Source organism: Leptonotus elevatus, chromosome 10 (genome assembly GCF_054856555.1).
Source record: "Leptonotus elevatus isolate MCC_2025b chromosome 10, RoL_Lele_1.0, whole genome shotgun sequence".
Taxonomy (NCBI): domain Eukaryota; kingdom Metazoa; phylum Chordata; class Actinopteri; order Syngnathiformes; family Syngnathidae; genus Leptonotus; species Leptonotus elevatus.
In genome coordinates this window covers 7,862,475-7,878,477 of record NC_141248.1, presented here as the reverse complement: position 1 = coordinate 7,878,477, position 16,003 = coordinate 7,862,475, and the positions used below count along the sequence as shown (strand labels likewise).

Genomic DNA, 16,003 nt, shown 5'->3' with positions numbered 1-16,003 from the left:
CCCTATTTTAATACTTTTATTCATACACTGTCCATTTAGTACTTACTGGCTGGTATAATTTAATTGGCTTTGAACCTTTCCATCAAGGTATAAAGAAAACAGTGGACAGAAAGAAGTCAAGAGATGAATTTACTGAAATACAAATTGATTAAAGCATTTTCATGAATACATAAGTGCAGTGATATTTAAATTAAAACACACAAAAAGCTTTTTGCCTTAAGTTCATACAACCCTCAACTGTGATCCATGACATTTCTCTTTGGAGTGTCATTTCATGCATGTCAATACAATAGAAGCATTATCATGGTAGCCCTCACAAATAATGGTCATTATGTGCAGAAAAAAACAGGAATGTCATAACTCATAACATCACAGCAGTGCTCGTAGCAGAAGATTTCCAGTTATTGCTGATGTTTAACCACTGGGGGTCCATTCATTAAAAAACGTTTGTAAGTGATGTAAGCTAAGGTGTCCTCAATCATATTAAAAGCAATAAAAATAATAAATGGCTAAAAACAAAAAAACATTTTTATGTCATACAATACCTGATTTTACCATTAATTTAGTGGAAACTAGGCGTGCATAGCTTTGACATTGAAATGTACGTCTAATCCTGAGTCAACATGTCCAGACTTTATGCAGAGAAGCGTCAGTAAGTTAGATGACTCAGGATAAAGAGACGATCCTCCTCCTTCCTGATCCATTTTAGTAGTTTGTTGACAGCAGAAACGGCCAACGCCTTTGTGCCCAGGGGACTGAAGCACAAGTAAAGCTCAAAGCCACTAGTTACCTGCAAGGGGAGTACGGAATACGCGGCATCATTATTGGTCATTTACAGAGCAGGATGGTATTTCATACAGATTTGTTTTCTTTTAATTAATGCCAAACTGTACAGTTTCACATTTAAAAACAAATAAAACAGAAATGAGTAGTTAACAGCAACCTTTCTTAACTTGTCATTTAGGCAAGGCCTTGAAATCTTTAAATTGTTTATTCACATGTGCAGATGCATAGTGTTACTTTAGTTTGCAGTTTTTCCCCATAATAAAAAAGTTCCGCGTTTGAATCTGGGTTTTCTCCGCTTATGTTGGCTCCGCTTATGTTGGCTCCCTCTCCCATCTAAAAACTACAGAAGAGGATTAGGGCCAGTGAAGAGAGAAAAATAAAGTTTGGCAGGATTCTGACTTTAATCTCAGAATTCTGACTTTAAAGTGAGAATTCTCACTTTTTTCTCAGAATTCTTACTTTCAAGTGAGAATAATAGTAGCACTAATAAAGTCAGAACTCTGATTTTAAAGTCAGAGTTCTGACTTTATTCTCAGAGTTCTGACTTTAAAGTGAGAATTCTGAGAATAAAATCACAATCCTGCCAAACTTTGTTAATGTTGGGTTAATTAAATACTTACTTTGCCACCAGATGTCTATACAACTCTATAACACACGGATTTGAATTTAATTGTACACGCCTTGGTTTAAATGAAATAAATTAATTGAAGCGCGGGTTTAAATGGCGCATCTCAAGTGTACCCCCACCCTGTGTCATCTTGGATAGTCTTCCACCCCTAGTCATCCAGAACAGGATAGCACAATCCAAAAAATGGATGCATGGATTCCTCATCCACGAGAGCCCACCCTACATCCTACATGTACTTCCACTCTGATCCAAGTGTTAAGACGGCTTTTATGACCTGACGCCCAGACACTTACCCATGCCATCATGTTTTCAGTTTCACCACAGCGGTAGAAGGAGCGTAATGGTCTGGTTGGATGGTGCACATAACTGTGAAGGTCCTGGTACAAACCCATGAGCCTCTCCTGCTCTTCATCCGACTGGTACACCAAAGGAAACTCTGGACTGGAGGCAGAAAAACACATGAAATGAATACCGCATATATTCTTTATTGTGTTTCTCAGATGGGTTGTGACTGTGAAGACAAATTCCTTGTGTGTTTTTACATACTAAGCCAACATGTCTGATTAACACTATGCTACAGTCATTTAAAGTTACGTAACTTCATAATGATTTGGGGAGTACAAATGTGTTGTTTTTCTTGTCAGTCTTCACAAGTCACTGCATTTTTAGCACACTGTCTTCGGTAAGCACCAAAGTTGTCAGAGAAGAAGTAAATTAACCTTTACGTCAGTTTCAAACATCCCTACTCAAACATTGCAAACTATTATTTAACAACAATTTGTTGCACTTGTGTAGAATATTTGATAATTCCATCTATCTATCTATTAGAAAAGAAATAAAGGAAACATTTAGTTTGGCTCTTTTTTTGGCCCTTTTGCAGTTATCATTTCTATGAAGCACAAAGTTAGGTTTATTCATCTCGTCTTCCTTCATTTTGCATCCCTCAGAATATAAAAGGGATACTTGATTCGTTGAGCCACTTTCTTCAGAAAGAAGATGATATCTTAATTCATGTGATAATTTCATTATTTGTCATGAACAATTAAGCAAATGTTTCCTCTTACTGTAGACTGAAGATGATATCACCTGTTCTCAGGACCAATTACGGATCACCTGTTTTCTGAGTTTAGTCAGTAAACTGAGCCATGATTGGTCGTTACCTATTTCCTCAGCACCTTTGTTTTTAAAGTTATTAATTGTTCATGAAAAATAATGAAGTTCACATGAATTACTTTATAGACACATATTATCTTCTTTCTGTTGAAAATGGCTCAATGAGTCAAGTATCCTTGAACCACCTCAACAGTAAAGCAGCCTGATTTATCTTGATCAATTGTTTCAACAAAACAAGACATTTGCAAACGTGTGTTTACTTTGGAAAAAATGGATCAACATTTCTTCCTATTTTCTCACGTTTTGGACCAAACCAGTAATTGTATAATAATTCATTTGTGTGCTTTCTGCACTGTCAATATGAAATAATGTCCTGTTTTTGAATACTTGAATAGACTTTTTTTTTAATCTGATTCATAAATTTACAAAATAATCAACAGAGTGATTATTAAAATAATAATTCAGATATTTTCCAGAATATTGCTGCCCACCTGGTATACAGCCCAGAGCTCTTTGATTTGTACATGAAGTGCCTGAGTTCAGGAATGCCAACTTGAGCCACAGAATAGCTACGAGACTTCAGGGCCTCCTTCAGAGCTTGATAAGCACTGCGTTTACTCAGCCTGTCGAGAAACTTTTGCTTGCAGTCAGACATGTTGAAAAAGTCCTCACGGTCAGTTGAGACCAGGATAAGGCACAGCTCCGACGCGGGTTCCAAATAGGAAATGTGAGCGTGGAAAAATCCTGCAGTATTGAACTTTGGCAGACAGATGGGTGTCCAACCTTCACCCTCTCGAAAAGACGAAGAGGAGCCAACGAGGTTGAAGACCAGGTGCAAGTCTATGTGGTGAAGGAACTGATCCTTTTTCCGAACCAGAGTAACCAGGCGGTCTCCAGCCAGCAGAATAGAGAAGACCAGATTTTTGGATTTGGCCGCCTGCAGGCCGGATGAAATGACATCCCTGGACGAGCTGGCCAGTGGCAGGCAGGTGACGGCGCTGAGCAGCAGGCCCGGGTCGTGGTCCAGCCGATACAGAAGGTTGTCAGTGAGATACTCGGAACCAGCCAGCAGGCGTCGCAAGTCGTAGTTCTGCTTGTGTTGGAAGATATGGTTGAGCTGGGTGAGGGTGAGCAGGCTGACGATCTGATAGTAGACATACTGCAGCTCCCTCAGCAGCTCTTTGTCTGATTGACACGTGCGGGACACGCCCACCAGGACCAGTGGACTCTTGGTGAGGAAAACCACTTTACATCCATCTGACAGAAGAGATCACACGGATACTGTCGGTGTCTTTTCTTGTATACAGCAAAATCACCAGTGTTAGATTAACACTAAGAGTGTTAAATCGAACATTAGAAAAGTGTTTATATGTGTTGTGTCTAGAGATAGACCGATAGGTTTTTTTCAGGGCAGATACCGATACAGATTATTAGTAGTCAAGGACACTGATAACTGATATTTGGAGCCGATATTAATTTTTACTAAAAGGGAAAATAAAAACTCCAAACTTTTAGGGTTTGTAAAATATTGTACTTAAAAAAAAACGTTAGTCAATCCCAATCATTGTTTTAAAAATCTAACAAAAAGTTCAGGGATCTCCGAGGCGCAGTCACATGTCTTCAAAAGTTAAAATAAAAACTGAAGTAAATAGCTCCCTATTGTTTTTTACAGTAAATACATGTTTCCAAAATATCTGACGCATTAAATTTTTATTTTTATTTCAAACAAAAAGGTGTAAAGCGGTCCCAGGCTAATTAACATCACTAAGAATTTAAATAATTAGTTCCCTGAAGTTAACACCTTTTTTTTAATGGATGTATTATCGGCCATATGATTCTTCTAAATGGCAAATGCCGATATTCGCCAAAATGCTGAATATCTGCACCGATAATCGGCCCAGCCGATAATCAGTCTATCCCTAGTTGTGTCCACACCAATGAGACAAAATTTGACCCTTTTCAAAGTAATACTTCTTTCACACTCAACCAGTGTTACTCTAACACTGTATAGTGTTAAAAAGATACACTGGTAAACACTGAGTAGTGTTGAAAGTACTCTACACTATGAGTGTATTGCACTAGAGTCAGTGTTAAAATTTGAACTCAAACTACCTGTAAACTACTGATGACACGGCATCAGGAGCAACCGGGGGTTCAGTATCTTGCGTAAGTATACTTTGACATAGTCACACTACCTTGGGATCGAACCCACGTTCTCGGGGTCGGGAGACGACCATTCTACCACTGACCCACACCGGCCCGACAGAAACAACTGGATCTATCGCTATTGAAATGTTGACAGCGCGCTAGAAAATTGGAAAGTTTCTCCTGCACCGGAAATGAGGGTGTGGTCAATTTAACACCCAAGGTAGTGCTATTCAGGTTACACTTAACTTCCGCTCCAATACCTGAGGAAATTTACTCTGACAGAGTAATTTTTTTATCCTAACCGTGTCAGAATAACGCCGTTTACACCAGATTTAATCAAAAGCTGGAAATTTAACACTGACTGATTTGCTGTGTATACAGTGGATCTTCAAGTACAAACACACAAAAAAAAAACTTTTGTTTGCTTTAATTACAATTTTCCCATAAGGAAAATTTTTCAATAGAAACAATTAGTTGGGCATATCAGAGCAGAGGCATATTTGAAAATGTTCTACTAATTCCAATCCAGGACTTTCCAATCTAAAGGCATGGGTGCAGTATACTAAAAACAAACCAAAAAAATTCTTAAAACAAAATTGTATTTGTTAGAGATTAAGTGTGTTCTAACCTGCATGGATGGAGCGGATGATGTTGTTCTCAGCCTCAACAAAAGATACGAGGGCCATCATCACACCCATGGTGCTGGATAGGGCCTCCTCTGTGCCATAACGAGTGTAAATTGGCTTTCCTGCCTCGCTCAGCACAAACATGTGCTTTTTGTGACTCCTCCACGCCTCGCTGGTCACATCCTCCTCTTTGGTCCTGCAGTCTGATGGAATATTTTGCTGCTCCACTCTTTGCTCTTCCACCAGCACTCTGATATCATCTTCACAATCTCGGGATTTGATCACCTCGGCCTCCTTGCGAGCCTCTTTGGCCTCCGCAGTCAGATCTTCAAAAGACTGCGCGTGGACAAACATGGCACTTTTCTGACCTGCACCTGCGAACCAGAGTCATGCTCATTTAGAATGCTGCATGCATGTGATGTAAGATGTGCATGATCACGATGAGCAAGATGGCGAGAGGAGGTCAGAGTCTAAATAATACAACTCTGACAATGAAGCTAACAGATCTATCATCTAATAAGGAAAACATTCAACATTTGTGGCTTTTTTTTATTTATTTGTAAGGTCAGCGATCACTGATTTTGGATAAGAGGGTCCCACATATAACAAACAACCATCCGCACACCATATTGACAGTTAAGGGTCTTTAAAATTAACGATCAATCATCATTAATGTTGGAACAAGCCGGCATAGCTCCAGAAAATCCACACGACGAATTAGTCTTATAATTCATGCAATCACTTTCACATCTAAAATAGAGGTTAATAAGTGACAAAATTGTACATGCATGTTTCGTCACACAGCACAACGGGTACTTTTTCCCCAGCAGACATTTTGACTTGTCAAAGTAGGAAAAGCACTGGTGGAAACTTGAACGCTAACATTAACCAATTTGTTCCATTCGTGGACCCCATCAATTCCGTTAGAGACTGAGCATGCATAATATTAGGAACCTGAATGTCACCAACATTACAAGAGGCCTATTCCCATTCCACACTATTAAGGATTGTTTTCTTTTTAAGGTATGCAGCGGTATAGAGAATGGATGGATGGATACACTGTAAATTAAAATTAGGCAATCAACTCATTTATCACCCAGAATTAGAGGTCCAAAACAGAAAGTAGTCCTCCCTGATACTTTGGAGAAATAAGCTTCAGTACACAAAACAAGGAAACTGAAGTTCTGAATTATCTAAAGGCAATGTCTGAAACAGACCACAGGTTACATACATAATTATATTTATGTTGTTTCATTGTTCACCTTTCAAGCTTTTAGTGTTAGCGATAGAAAGAATACAAAGATTAGATTACATCTTAAATTTGTGCACTTGGCAAGCAGACCAAGGTAATTTTCTCTGTACTGTAGACAGTTGTACAATATGCTTCACTGGATTACAACTAGATCTTGGATACATACTTTTATATTAAATTTACTGGTAATGTTCATGCACCACTACATGCATATTTTATCACTAACAGCAATTGTTTATTAGCCTTTTGATAACCTAAAACTTAGTCATTCCAAACCACCGTACCATGAGAGATCAAAATAAATTGTAGATTCGCTTAATTAGTCCAAAAATTATGTATTTATTACAAATTATATCCCTTCCCATCTACCTGTACCAATGACCTATAGTGGAAGAAACAATTAATTTAATTTAACTGTGTACAGTATCCACTTTTGGTGACATTTTTGTTTGGTAGTGTGTGCTGTGAGATTTTTTTCTGAATATAAAAGATACAAACACTGATCTACTGTAAACACATTTAGTAGAATACTGACTTATACCTTCATATTTGTGGATGCAATACCCTTCCTATCCGTGGATGTTAGAATTGGCATTCATGTTACAGCCATTCATTAAATTCCTTCTCAGTGTTTTGTAGGGGGACTTAGAAAGAAGATAAATTTATGTAATGGTTAGTTTGGGGAAGTCCTATAAACACTGCATGTAGAACATCACAATCTGTCAAAACCAGAAAAGACTGAGCCGTATTTCGGCTAAGCTAAGCTAAAAATAAAAGGCAACCCATAAGCTAAAAATAAAAGACAATTTTTTTTATATATATATATATATATATATATATATATATATATATATATATAAATAAAAGGTACACCATCTTTCTTTTTTTAAATATATTGATCAAGTTTAAATAGTACTCTTTTGGCCGTTTTATGAATTGCAAAATGTGAGATTGCAAAGATCTGCGGCTGAATTTTGAAGAGCCTCACCTGGTTCCGTTCCCTCCACCAGACCCGGTGTGGGACTGTCAGCCCTCTCGGAGAAAAGATGGTGCACAGGCATCAGGGTACTGTTCTCCCATGGCACAGATGGTCTTTCTCCATCCATCACGATTACGAAGAGCACGTGCACACACCTTGGAGAAAGTACACACAATAAATTAAATCAATTATGACCAAACATATTTCTATATATGAAAACCTTGCAAATGGAATATCATGATACATTTTTAATCCAGGATACTTGCATGATCCAGCTGCATGAAATGCCTGGCTTTGTACAAACATAATTAATACATTTACCTGTGGGCATGATACAGTAAGGTGTTTCTATCTCATTGGTCACTTTAGAAAGTTACATAAGTGGCAAACTATTACATTAGTGCATTACAACACCTTTCAATATGACAACAAACTACATTGTTTGTTGCCATTGAGGTTTTGTGAGATGTTGTGACGCTGCAACCTCACAAAATTACAAAAACGTGATGTATGAGGCTCAGTTATTGAAGTCCTCCCGTCGTTGCCTTGTGCTGCTGTCTTGTCAACTTTTCCAATGTCATTTTCCAAAGAGTACAATTGAGTTTACTGCCACTAGTCCCAATTAAGGCAACGTATTAATAAATCCCATAAAAATGTCTATATGTTTTCGTGTTTAATAAACTATCCTGGTACAACACGTGTTGTTGTTATTTATACTCGAAAGACATCACAACACATAAGGCAGAAACTCGACCGACTTGACAACTGACTTTCGATCGGATCAGCGAATTAAGCATCAGCTCTGCATGGCTACATCGTAGTCATGTCGCTGTTTTATACCAAAAACAAGAGTTCAAATAGCTCACGATGCTATTTACAAATAGTTACCTTTCATTTCAAGAACTGTCTGCAGCTACGGACTTGGCTCTCCAGTCACCGCAGTAGTCAACTTGCTAGCACAGCAGAGAAAACGTCTTCTTCTTCCTGCTTGTCAACTGTAGACAGATTTTGCACGGATCCGGAAGTGTCATTTTTTCCCGGAAGTGGGAATTGTGGGAATCCAACGATAAATCGGCTTTGAACTTTTCCCAACCACCTAGTCGAATAAAAAAAATGTTATGGTAATTTTAAATTACAAATGAAAAATACCTGAGAACAATGAATATACTAAATAAAGACAAGACAATGGATGATAGAGCTTGACATCGGCGGAAAGGAGGAGCTTGGACCCCTGAACGCACCATTCGGGGCGGGGCCTAGTACTGTATTTGAACGTAGGGCGGCTGGGAAACATGGCCTAGAAGGGTCGAGCTTTGTTGTAGCTAACCGCAGTTAAACAGAGACACATCTTAAATTAATTCAAATGGCACATTAAAGATAACGTATAGCATGTTTTTATTACAACGGACTAAGCAGTAACGCATCGTCCTGTTTTGGTAGGTATGGCGATGGCTGATCAACTACCCGTCGAGACTTCTGTTGGCTAACTGTTGTTGCTCACTTTCAAGTTACAATTTCATGCCAAGTCATGTGCAAACTAAATCCACGTGTGTGTTCTGCGTTCATAACAGAACGGTCTTCTGGGAATTAAGATGCCTATTCGTGCATGTTGTACAATTTGCTGCGATTTATTCGATCATTCCAAAGATGTTGCTGCTATCCACTGCGGGCACACTTTCCACAGTGACTGGTAAGTCACCTAATTAAATAAGAAATGAGCGCTGTGATTAGTTTTGATTATATAATTTGTTCTTATTTCTAGCCTCCTTCAGTGGTTTAAAACAGCCCCGACAAAGTCATGCCCTAAGTGTAGGAAGCAGGTAATGTATGCACCTATCAACACACTACTTTATCGCACGTTGGTCTATTTATATACTTCTGCTTATACCTTGTGTATGTGTGTAGACCAGCACCCAGCGCATTATCCACAAGCTCTTCTTTGACAATGGTGGAGAAGAAGCACATTCAGCAGATCCAGAAAGCATGGAGGTACCAAATAAGGATACCTAAAGATTACATTTCAAGATTTACACTAACATATTGAACTTTAAAGTCACTGTGTGCTTCATTTTCTCAGAATGAAATTAATAGGCTGCGGGCCCTTTTAAGTTCTAAAGGTAACCCCTCCTTTCCCAATTAGATGACGATTCCCAGTTAATGAAACAGATGTTTATTTTATTTTTTTAGAGAAAGACTGTCGAGACAAAGACAAAAAATTTGATCATTTGAAGGAATCTGTGGACGCGCAGAGGAGAGACTTTGACTGTATACGGAAAGAGATTTCAGAGAAGAACATGCTGTGTTCTGCTCTCAAAGTATGCAATCTGTTCCTCATTATTGAAATGAATTTTGTTTTCTGAAGTCTCATACTGTCCACATATTTTAATATTACCTCACAGAAACAAATGGCTTACCTGGAGGCTCGACATGACGATGCTCGGGCTGCCAAGGACGAGGCCCGTAGACTGAGGACCAAAATAAAAACCTTTGAAAGGTAACTTCACTCAAAGTAGGGGTGCAACGGTTTCAGATTTTGGTGTATGATTATAGTTTGAGAAAAAAAAACACGGTTTTACGGTTATTCTTTGTAGTCATAAAAAAAAAATCACATCAGCATTCTTTGAAAATGTTTATTTTTAACAATACATAACTGAAAATATATTTTTTAAGTTGCTGCCTTTTAAAACAAATACAGCAGATGTGGATATTTTAAAAACCATGATTAATCGTAAAATCGGTTAATTGCTTCACCCCCAAGCTCAAAGTCAACTCAAATTCGGTTGTCCTCTAATTTATGTGTGAGTAATTGTTCTGCTACCTTCTTTGTACCGCAAAAACAAATCTGTTCTTACACTGCTGGTGTGTCTCCAGCATTGATATTTTGTTACAGGGCCAAAGAGCTGAGGTGGAGTCCATGATTACAGATATGGGTGTGAGTCAGGCTGCTGTGGAGCAGCTTTCAATCTACTGTATCTCTCTCAAAAAGTAAGTATGACTACTGCCATCGTTCTCAGGCTGCAGGTCCTTTCGTTTCAATTGATGCATCTGATCTGGCAGATGGTGTTTATGCACAAATGATTGGATACTGTACATCTGATCTGCACACTTACGCTAGCCAATTCAATCCATTTATCCATACATTTGCTGCATTCTCTGTCTCTCTTTTTTATAGAGAGTATGACAACCTAAAGGGAAGCTTGAAATCTTCCAATGACGATCGTGAGAGGATGCGGAGAGAAGTACTCACCTCCCACAGCAAGGTTAAATTAACATCAATGTAGCTAGTCAATAATAATAATATGTTTTGTTTGTTTTTTGCTGTGCACGTGTTTACCTAACATTATGTGTGTCATTTAGTTGCAAAAAGCTTCGCTTGAAGTGAATCAATCGAAAGAGGATAAGAAGTCTCTGCAAAACGATCTAGCCAATGCTGACAAAGAGATATCTGTAAGGCACAGCAACCAAAATATATTGGAACTTGGGTGTCAAGAGAATCTATGTTTGCTTTACATCTGTGTCTTTCCCATAGAGTCTAAAAAAGAAGGTGGAGTTTCTTCAGAAATCTCTGAGCACCCCAACAAGAACAAATGAGGTGCTCAGTCGGCTCATCTTTGAGAGGTAAATTTGCCCATTCCACTTCTCAGAGCCGTACATTTCAATTTGACCAATATCTACTTACCCGGCTTTTCCTTGCTATCCATTCAGCCCTGCTCCAGTAGAGGTGAAACCGCCTCACCTCCACCAGCCTGTTGATGGCGACGATATTGACCTCAACTTGACCTATGAAGTGACTACACCAGATGTGGCGAAGAGACCAGCAAAGAACCCGACCAAGAAGATTTGTTTAGACCATAAACTGTATGTATTTTCGCATATTCCAGTGCAGGGTCACATGTTCATAGTGTGTGCTGTTATTTTGTCTTTAACTCAAGATAAAATAACGAATTGCTTAAATTTGTCAGGTCATTAACCTCCAATCACAATGAGAGAGCCTCACCGTTAAGCAAGGTAACTTGAAGTAGTGCTTTGCAAGGTCTGCTTCCAAATCTCGAGTATTTCTCACTCAGGGGTTGTGTCTCTTAGGCCCAAGAGGAGGGTGCAGCCATGGATCCTTTTTTGAGGAACTCTCTCCTTTTCAGAAAGAAGACTTTTGGTAGCATGCGGGACCCTCAGAGAAACTTTGGAGCTGTATGTAAACACTGCCACCAACTGTCTTTTCCTTTTTTAAATTCAATCATTGGATAAATTAAAGGGCTTCTTCTAATTTCAGGTGAAAAGTGGTTATGATGGATTAGGAGGACGAACCAAATTCATCCAACCTGTATCCTCTATATAGTATTAGATTTTACATCTGTATTATTCAAATCTTTTGAATTGATCTTTGAGGTGAATTTATTGTAACCCCATCGCTGTTCACTTATGAGCACTTTTATGCCTTCTCCAAAAAGGCAACCAAACTTGAGCCTCTAAGACAGGGGTGTTAAACATATTTTTGTCACAAGCTATATATATATATCATAGCTATCACCCTCAAAGGGCATTTCAAACTGTAAAACCATAGAAAGTTTTAATTTCCTCATGTCACATAGATGTATCAAATTGATGGATAACCAGTTTTGAAATCAGAAGTCAAGGAAAATAGTTTGTTCAACTATGTTACATTTATTTTAAAAATATGTTTGGTTTAACAAAAAATGCTTGCAATATCTCAATGTTACTTAAAAAAAGGGGGGTGGGGGCTGTACCCAGAGAGATTGATGCTTTCTGAATTTTTTTTGACTTTCATCCTTATTTGTAATCATGCTAAATTAAACAAAATGCTGGCTTCATATTAGCAACACACCCTTAAAAAAAACTTCCTCCATTTTCAAATGGAAAAACCAGGGAAAGCCAGGAGTGGCTAATTTATTAAATTTCAATGTGTAAAGTGTTCCCTAACTCAACCCTCAACACAGTCTCCGTTGGCAGTGATTCGCCCACTCACAAAAGCTCGAACAAAAAAGGTGAGCAGACCGACACTGAAGACGGCACCATGCCTGACGCTGGACAGCTTCCTGGAGTGACAAGTCACTTACGGGACGTACAGTAATGTGAAGTGTATGACACGGGTTTCACCATTCATCCCCAAATGGGACTCAAACACATTTGCGCGTGTGATTAAACAACCATTTGTTGGGGTGACTATTTTGTGTGCGTGCGCGCGTGTATGTGTGTGAGAGAGAAAGAGACTGAATCGGCGTTGTAATTGTGAGTAAGGTTATCGTCAAACCTATTTTATGTAACATTTTGAAACGTGGTAAATCCCCCCCACAATTTTCTGGGTTTAAGTATGTATTACGAATGTAGATCTGCTATGAACTGTAGACCTACTAACTCCAATAATAAACAATATTTTTATGAACTTGTGTGCTCCTGGCCGTGCTTCACTGGTGCCTTCTCCAGCAGAGGGCGCTATAAACTTTTTGTCCCAACATTGAGAACGCTGAAGGCATCACGCGGTAATAGTTTTCTTCGGTTTTACAAGAAGTCTATATGTCCCCGAGGGCCCGACTCCCCGTGGACGATGAAAAAGCATAAAATGACAGGATTGCCTCTTCCCGAGTGATCATCCTCCTTTGTAGTTGTAGACACAAAACAAGTGCTAAGTGAAGAACTAGATGGCGAAACTCTGCCACCAACAAGGAGTCCTCGTCTTACGACAGCGTTCCAAGGTGGCGACGTAACTAGCGTGTGTACAAAAGTACAGCATTTTGCCTGAATTGCACATTTACTCCATGACTAATATTCAAAAGAGTAACTAAGGCGGTAACTGAGCATTATTATTGCATTACCCGTTCGTACCTTGGAGCGTCGTGTCAGCCAAGAACCGGCAATACATTAAGGATTTCCGCTGGAAAGGTTAGCGTTCGAAAGCGTTTCCGCTGTGTTTCAAGCTATTGGAGACACCATTTGATGAAAATAAAATATAACCACATTCTTTAACTGTAATGTGGGTATGTGTAGTAGGTATATTTAATAGTTTTGTGCTGGTACTTTTCAATGTTGGAATTGCTTCAAAACTTTTTACATGAAGGGATATAGCTCCTCCAGCTTATGTTTAGCGATTGAACTGTTTTTGTTTTAACATGTTTAACGTGACCCAGCAATTTAAAGGAGATGGAACGTTAATTTTAACATTTGTTAAGACAATTTCACCATCACAATAAGTTGACGATGGTCAAAGCTCCGTCTCCCTCCTCGCTTGCCACTGATTGGCTGCCGAGCTTGCCGTTCCTGTCACCGGGATCGAGCCATGAGAACTTTGATCCTGCCATCACACTGCAAAAACGAAAATCTTAAGTAAGATATAATTTCTTAAATTTAACCTAAATTTGCTTATTTTGATTTGACAAGTTATTTTTACTTAAAATGAAATTGTCAGGCAAGATCATTGTGCTTATTTTAAGATACTTATTACTTATCTTATTTGATCAAGCAGTTTTGGCATTGAGTGTTAACAGTTTCAAATACTATGAGGATTAAAACAAGCATTTCCCACATTTTAAGATGACAACTAACCAACATTAAAGACCCTGAACTGGGGTTTCATGAGTTTTCTTATTTTAAGATATTGCATAATCTAGTAATAAGATAAGTGGGGGAAAAAATTACAAATATGAAAACAGACAAGTGCAATATGGTTCATTTCGTTATATTTACTAAACTAATTTTTCCTTCTTTCAGTACCAGCTCAGTGGTCTAATGGTAGAGTGCCTACCCTCACACTTGAAGGTTGTGGATTCAATTCCTGGCTAAATCATGACAAAGAAAATAGGACCAGTTACCTCCCTGCTTGACTCTCAGGCTAAGTTATCCAAGCGTAAAAAAAACCCTCATGTATTTTAAGAAAATAGTTATATTTATTGCAGCTTGAAAAATGTCGACATTACTTGTTTTTAGTCTGGAAATACTATTTTCAAGACCGCAGTGGTTGAAATGAGGCTAGTATTATTTTCTTATTTTTCAAAATCTTACAGGTAAATTTAAGTAAATTTTTCTTCTTTTGGCAGATAATTTTGCTTATTTGAAGTTATAATTTTCTTATTTTACTATATTTTTTGCTTACATTTTCTACAGTCCTTTTTGCAGTGCATTTATTGTCATTATTATTTATTTTTTTAGAGAGGGCTCAGTATTGTTCATTCAGTAATCTTACCGATTCAACATGTCATCGTCATTGCTTTCTCTTTGTGCATATGTGTGTGCATGTGAGTTTGTGCGTGTATTGTCATTAATTTACATATATATTTAATTCCAGCACACAAAAAATACACTTTGAAGAATTTCATGCGTTCGTTGTTATCACTTTGCATTTGCCTGCATGGTGACTGTTAGCTTATCTGCTCATCCCAAACACAGAAGAGCTGCGTGCGTTGAGTCCACCATTCTGTCATCACACTCATTTTGAAGCTTACAGGCTGATTTTGAAACTTTGTTTCAATAATGGAATGTTCAAAGCCTTGCCAATTTTCATTGATGAATGTGAGGTGTATTTTTCAAAGAGCGTTCAGTGCAGTCAAGCGTTTAAAAACACCTGACCCCTTAAAGTATAGTACTTCATTTCAACACAAAAATACATGCAGTGCATTTGGAGCCATGAAATAATATGCCTCATCAACATCAAGAGAGTTACACATTCGGCGACATCTGTGGATGAAAGGTCACCAGACATCTTATTTTTCAAGACCGTGTTTCCTAGTATAAATTCATGAGCAACACTACCTACTTGACAGCGGTAAATGAAAATAACTTCTTGTGCCGCAGAATGACACATTCCATTGCAAAAATGAGTTCATTGTGTGTCTCTAAAGGTGGGGTCTTAAGTTTTCACTCAGAAATAATAAACTCATAAACACTGGATGTATATACATGAAATCCTTCTCAATCAACACCTCTGGGCTTCTGTTAATATGTGGTGGTGATTTTGTCATTAACCATCACCATCCACAGCCTGTATTCTGCCATTTTTGTTGTGTTTTGCCACAAGAGGGACGTTTCTGGGCGGAAAGTCAATGTTTATACCCCTCCAGCCAATCACAGAGCAGGGGGCGTGTCACTGAAGGCAGGCGCAATGTTGAAGAAGAGTGGGGGGTTGAGCCATGGGAGGAGTCTATTTTGAATTGTTTGTTTACAAACTGAAATGGTCAAAACTTAAAGGATTACTCAACAGGACGTCAGACTCTTGCTCCACCCCTCACTAAGATTTGAAATCTGCGCTCAAAGGGGGTGTTGCCTGGAGGACCGTTGGGTTGTGAATGGGGAGAGGGTTGGGCGTGGTCTGGCTGTGATTGACAGCAGCAACTACATAAGAAGGTGTTTAAGGAGGCTTGTACGAGAATGAGTCGGTCGGTGGCAGCGCGACTACATCATGCGGAACAAGTGATGTAGTACGTGTCGCCTCGTGTAATGAGAGGACAAACAGGCAAATTGTG

At 38.6% G+C, this 16,003-nt stretch overlaps 2 protein-coding genes across 2 annotated transcripts; one reads left to right on the top strand and one right to left on the bottom strand.

Annotated features, from left to right (window-relative positions):
* Positions 1 to 111: 111 nt before the first annotated feature.
* On the bottom strand, positions 112 to 8,582 carry mon1a (MON1 secretory trafficking family member A). The gene is made up of 6 exons (XM_086086420.1): positions 8,421 to 8,582; positions 7,542 to 7,687; positions 5,304 to 5,675; positions 3,019 to 3,784; positions 1,708 to 1,855; positions 112 to 790 (listed from the first exon to the last, which is right to left on the bottom strand). Exons 2-6 carry the CDS (start codon positions 7,657 to 7,659, stop codon positions 650 to 652), a joined length of 1,545 nt encoding a protein of 514 aa, XP_085942546.1. The 5' UTR covers positions 7,660 to 7,687; positions 8,421 to 8,582; the 3' UTR covers positions 112 to 649.
* Positions 8,583 to 8,805: 223 nt separating this feature from the next.
* On the top strand, positions 8,806 to 12,933 carry traip (TRAF-interacting protein). Its single transcript, XM_086086421.1, has 16 exons — positions 8,806 to 8,968; positions 9,104 to 9,222; positions 9,295 to 9,352; positions 9,438 to 9,521; positions 9,610 to 9,649; positions 9,720 to 9,847; positions 9,932 to 10,026; positions 10,404 to 10,517; positions 10,705 to 10,792; positions 10,890 to 10,979; positions 11,062 to 11,150; positions 11,238 to 11,390; positions 11,495 to 11,540; positions 11,616 to 11,720; positions 11,803 to 11,853; positions 12,488 to 12,933. The coding sequence occupies exons 2-16, from the start codon at positions 9,125 to 9,127 to the stop codon at positions 12,593 to 12,595; spliced, it is 1,347 nt and encodes a 448-aa protein (XP_085942547.1). The 5' UTR covers positions 8,806 to 8,968; positions 9,104 to 9,124; the 3' UTR covers positions 12,596 to 12,933.
* The last annotated feature ends 3,070 nt before the right edge of the window (positions 12,934 to 16,003 follow it).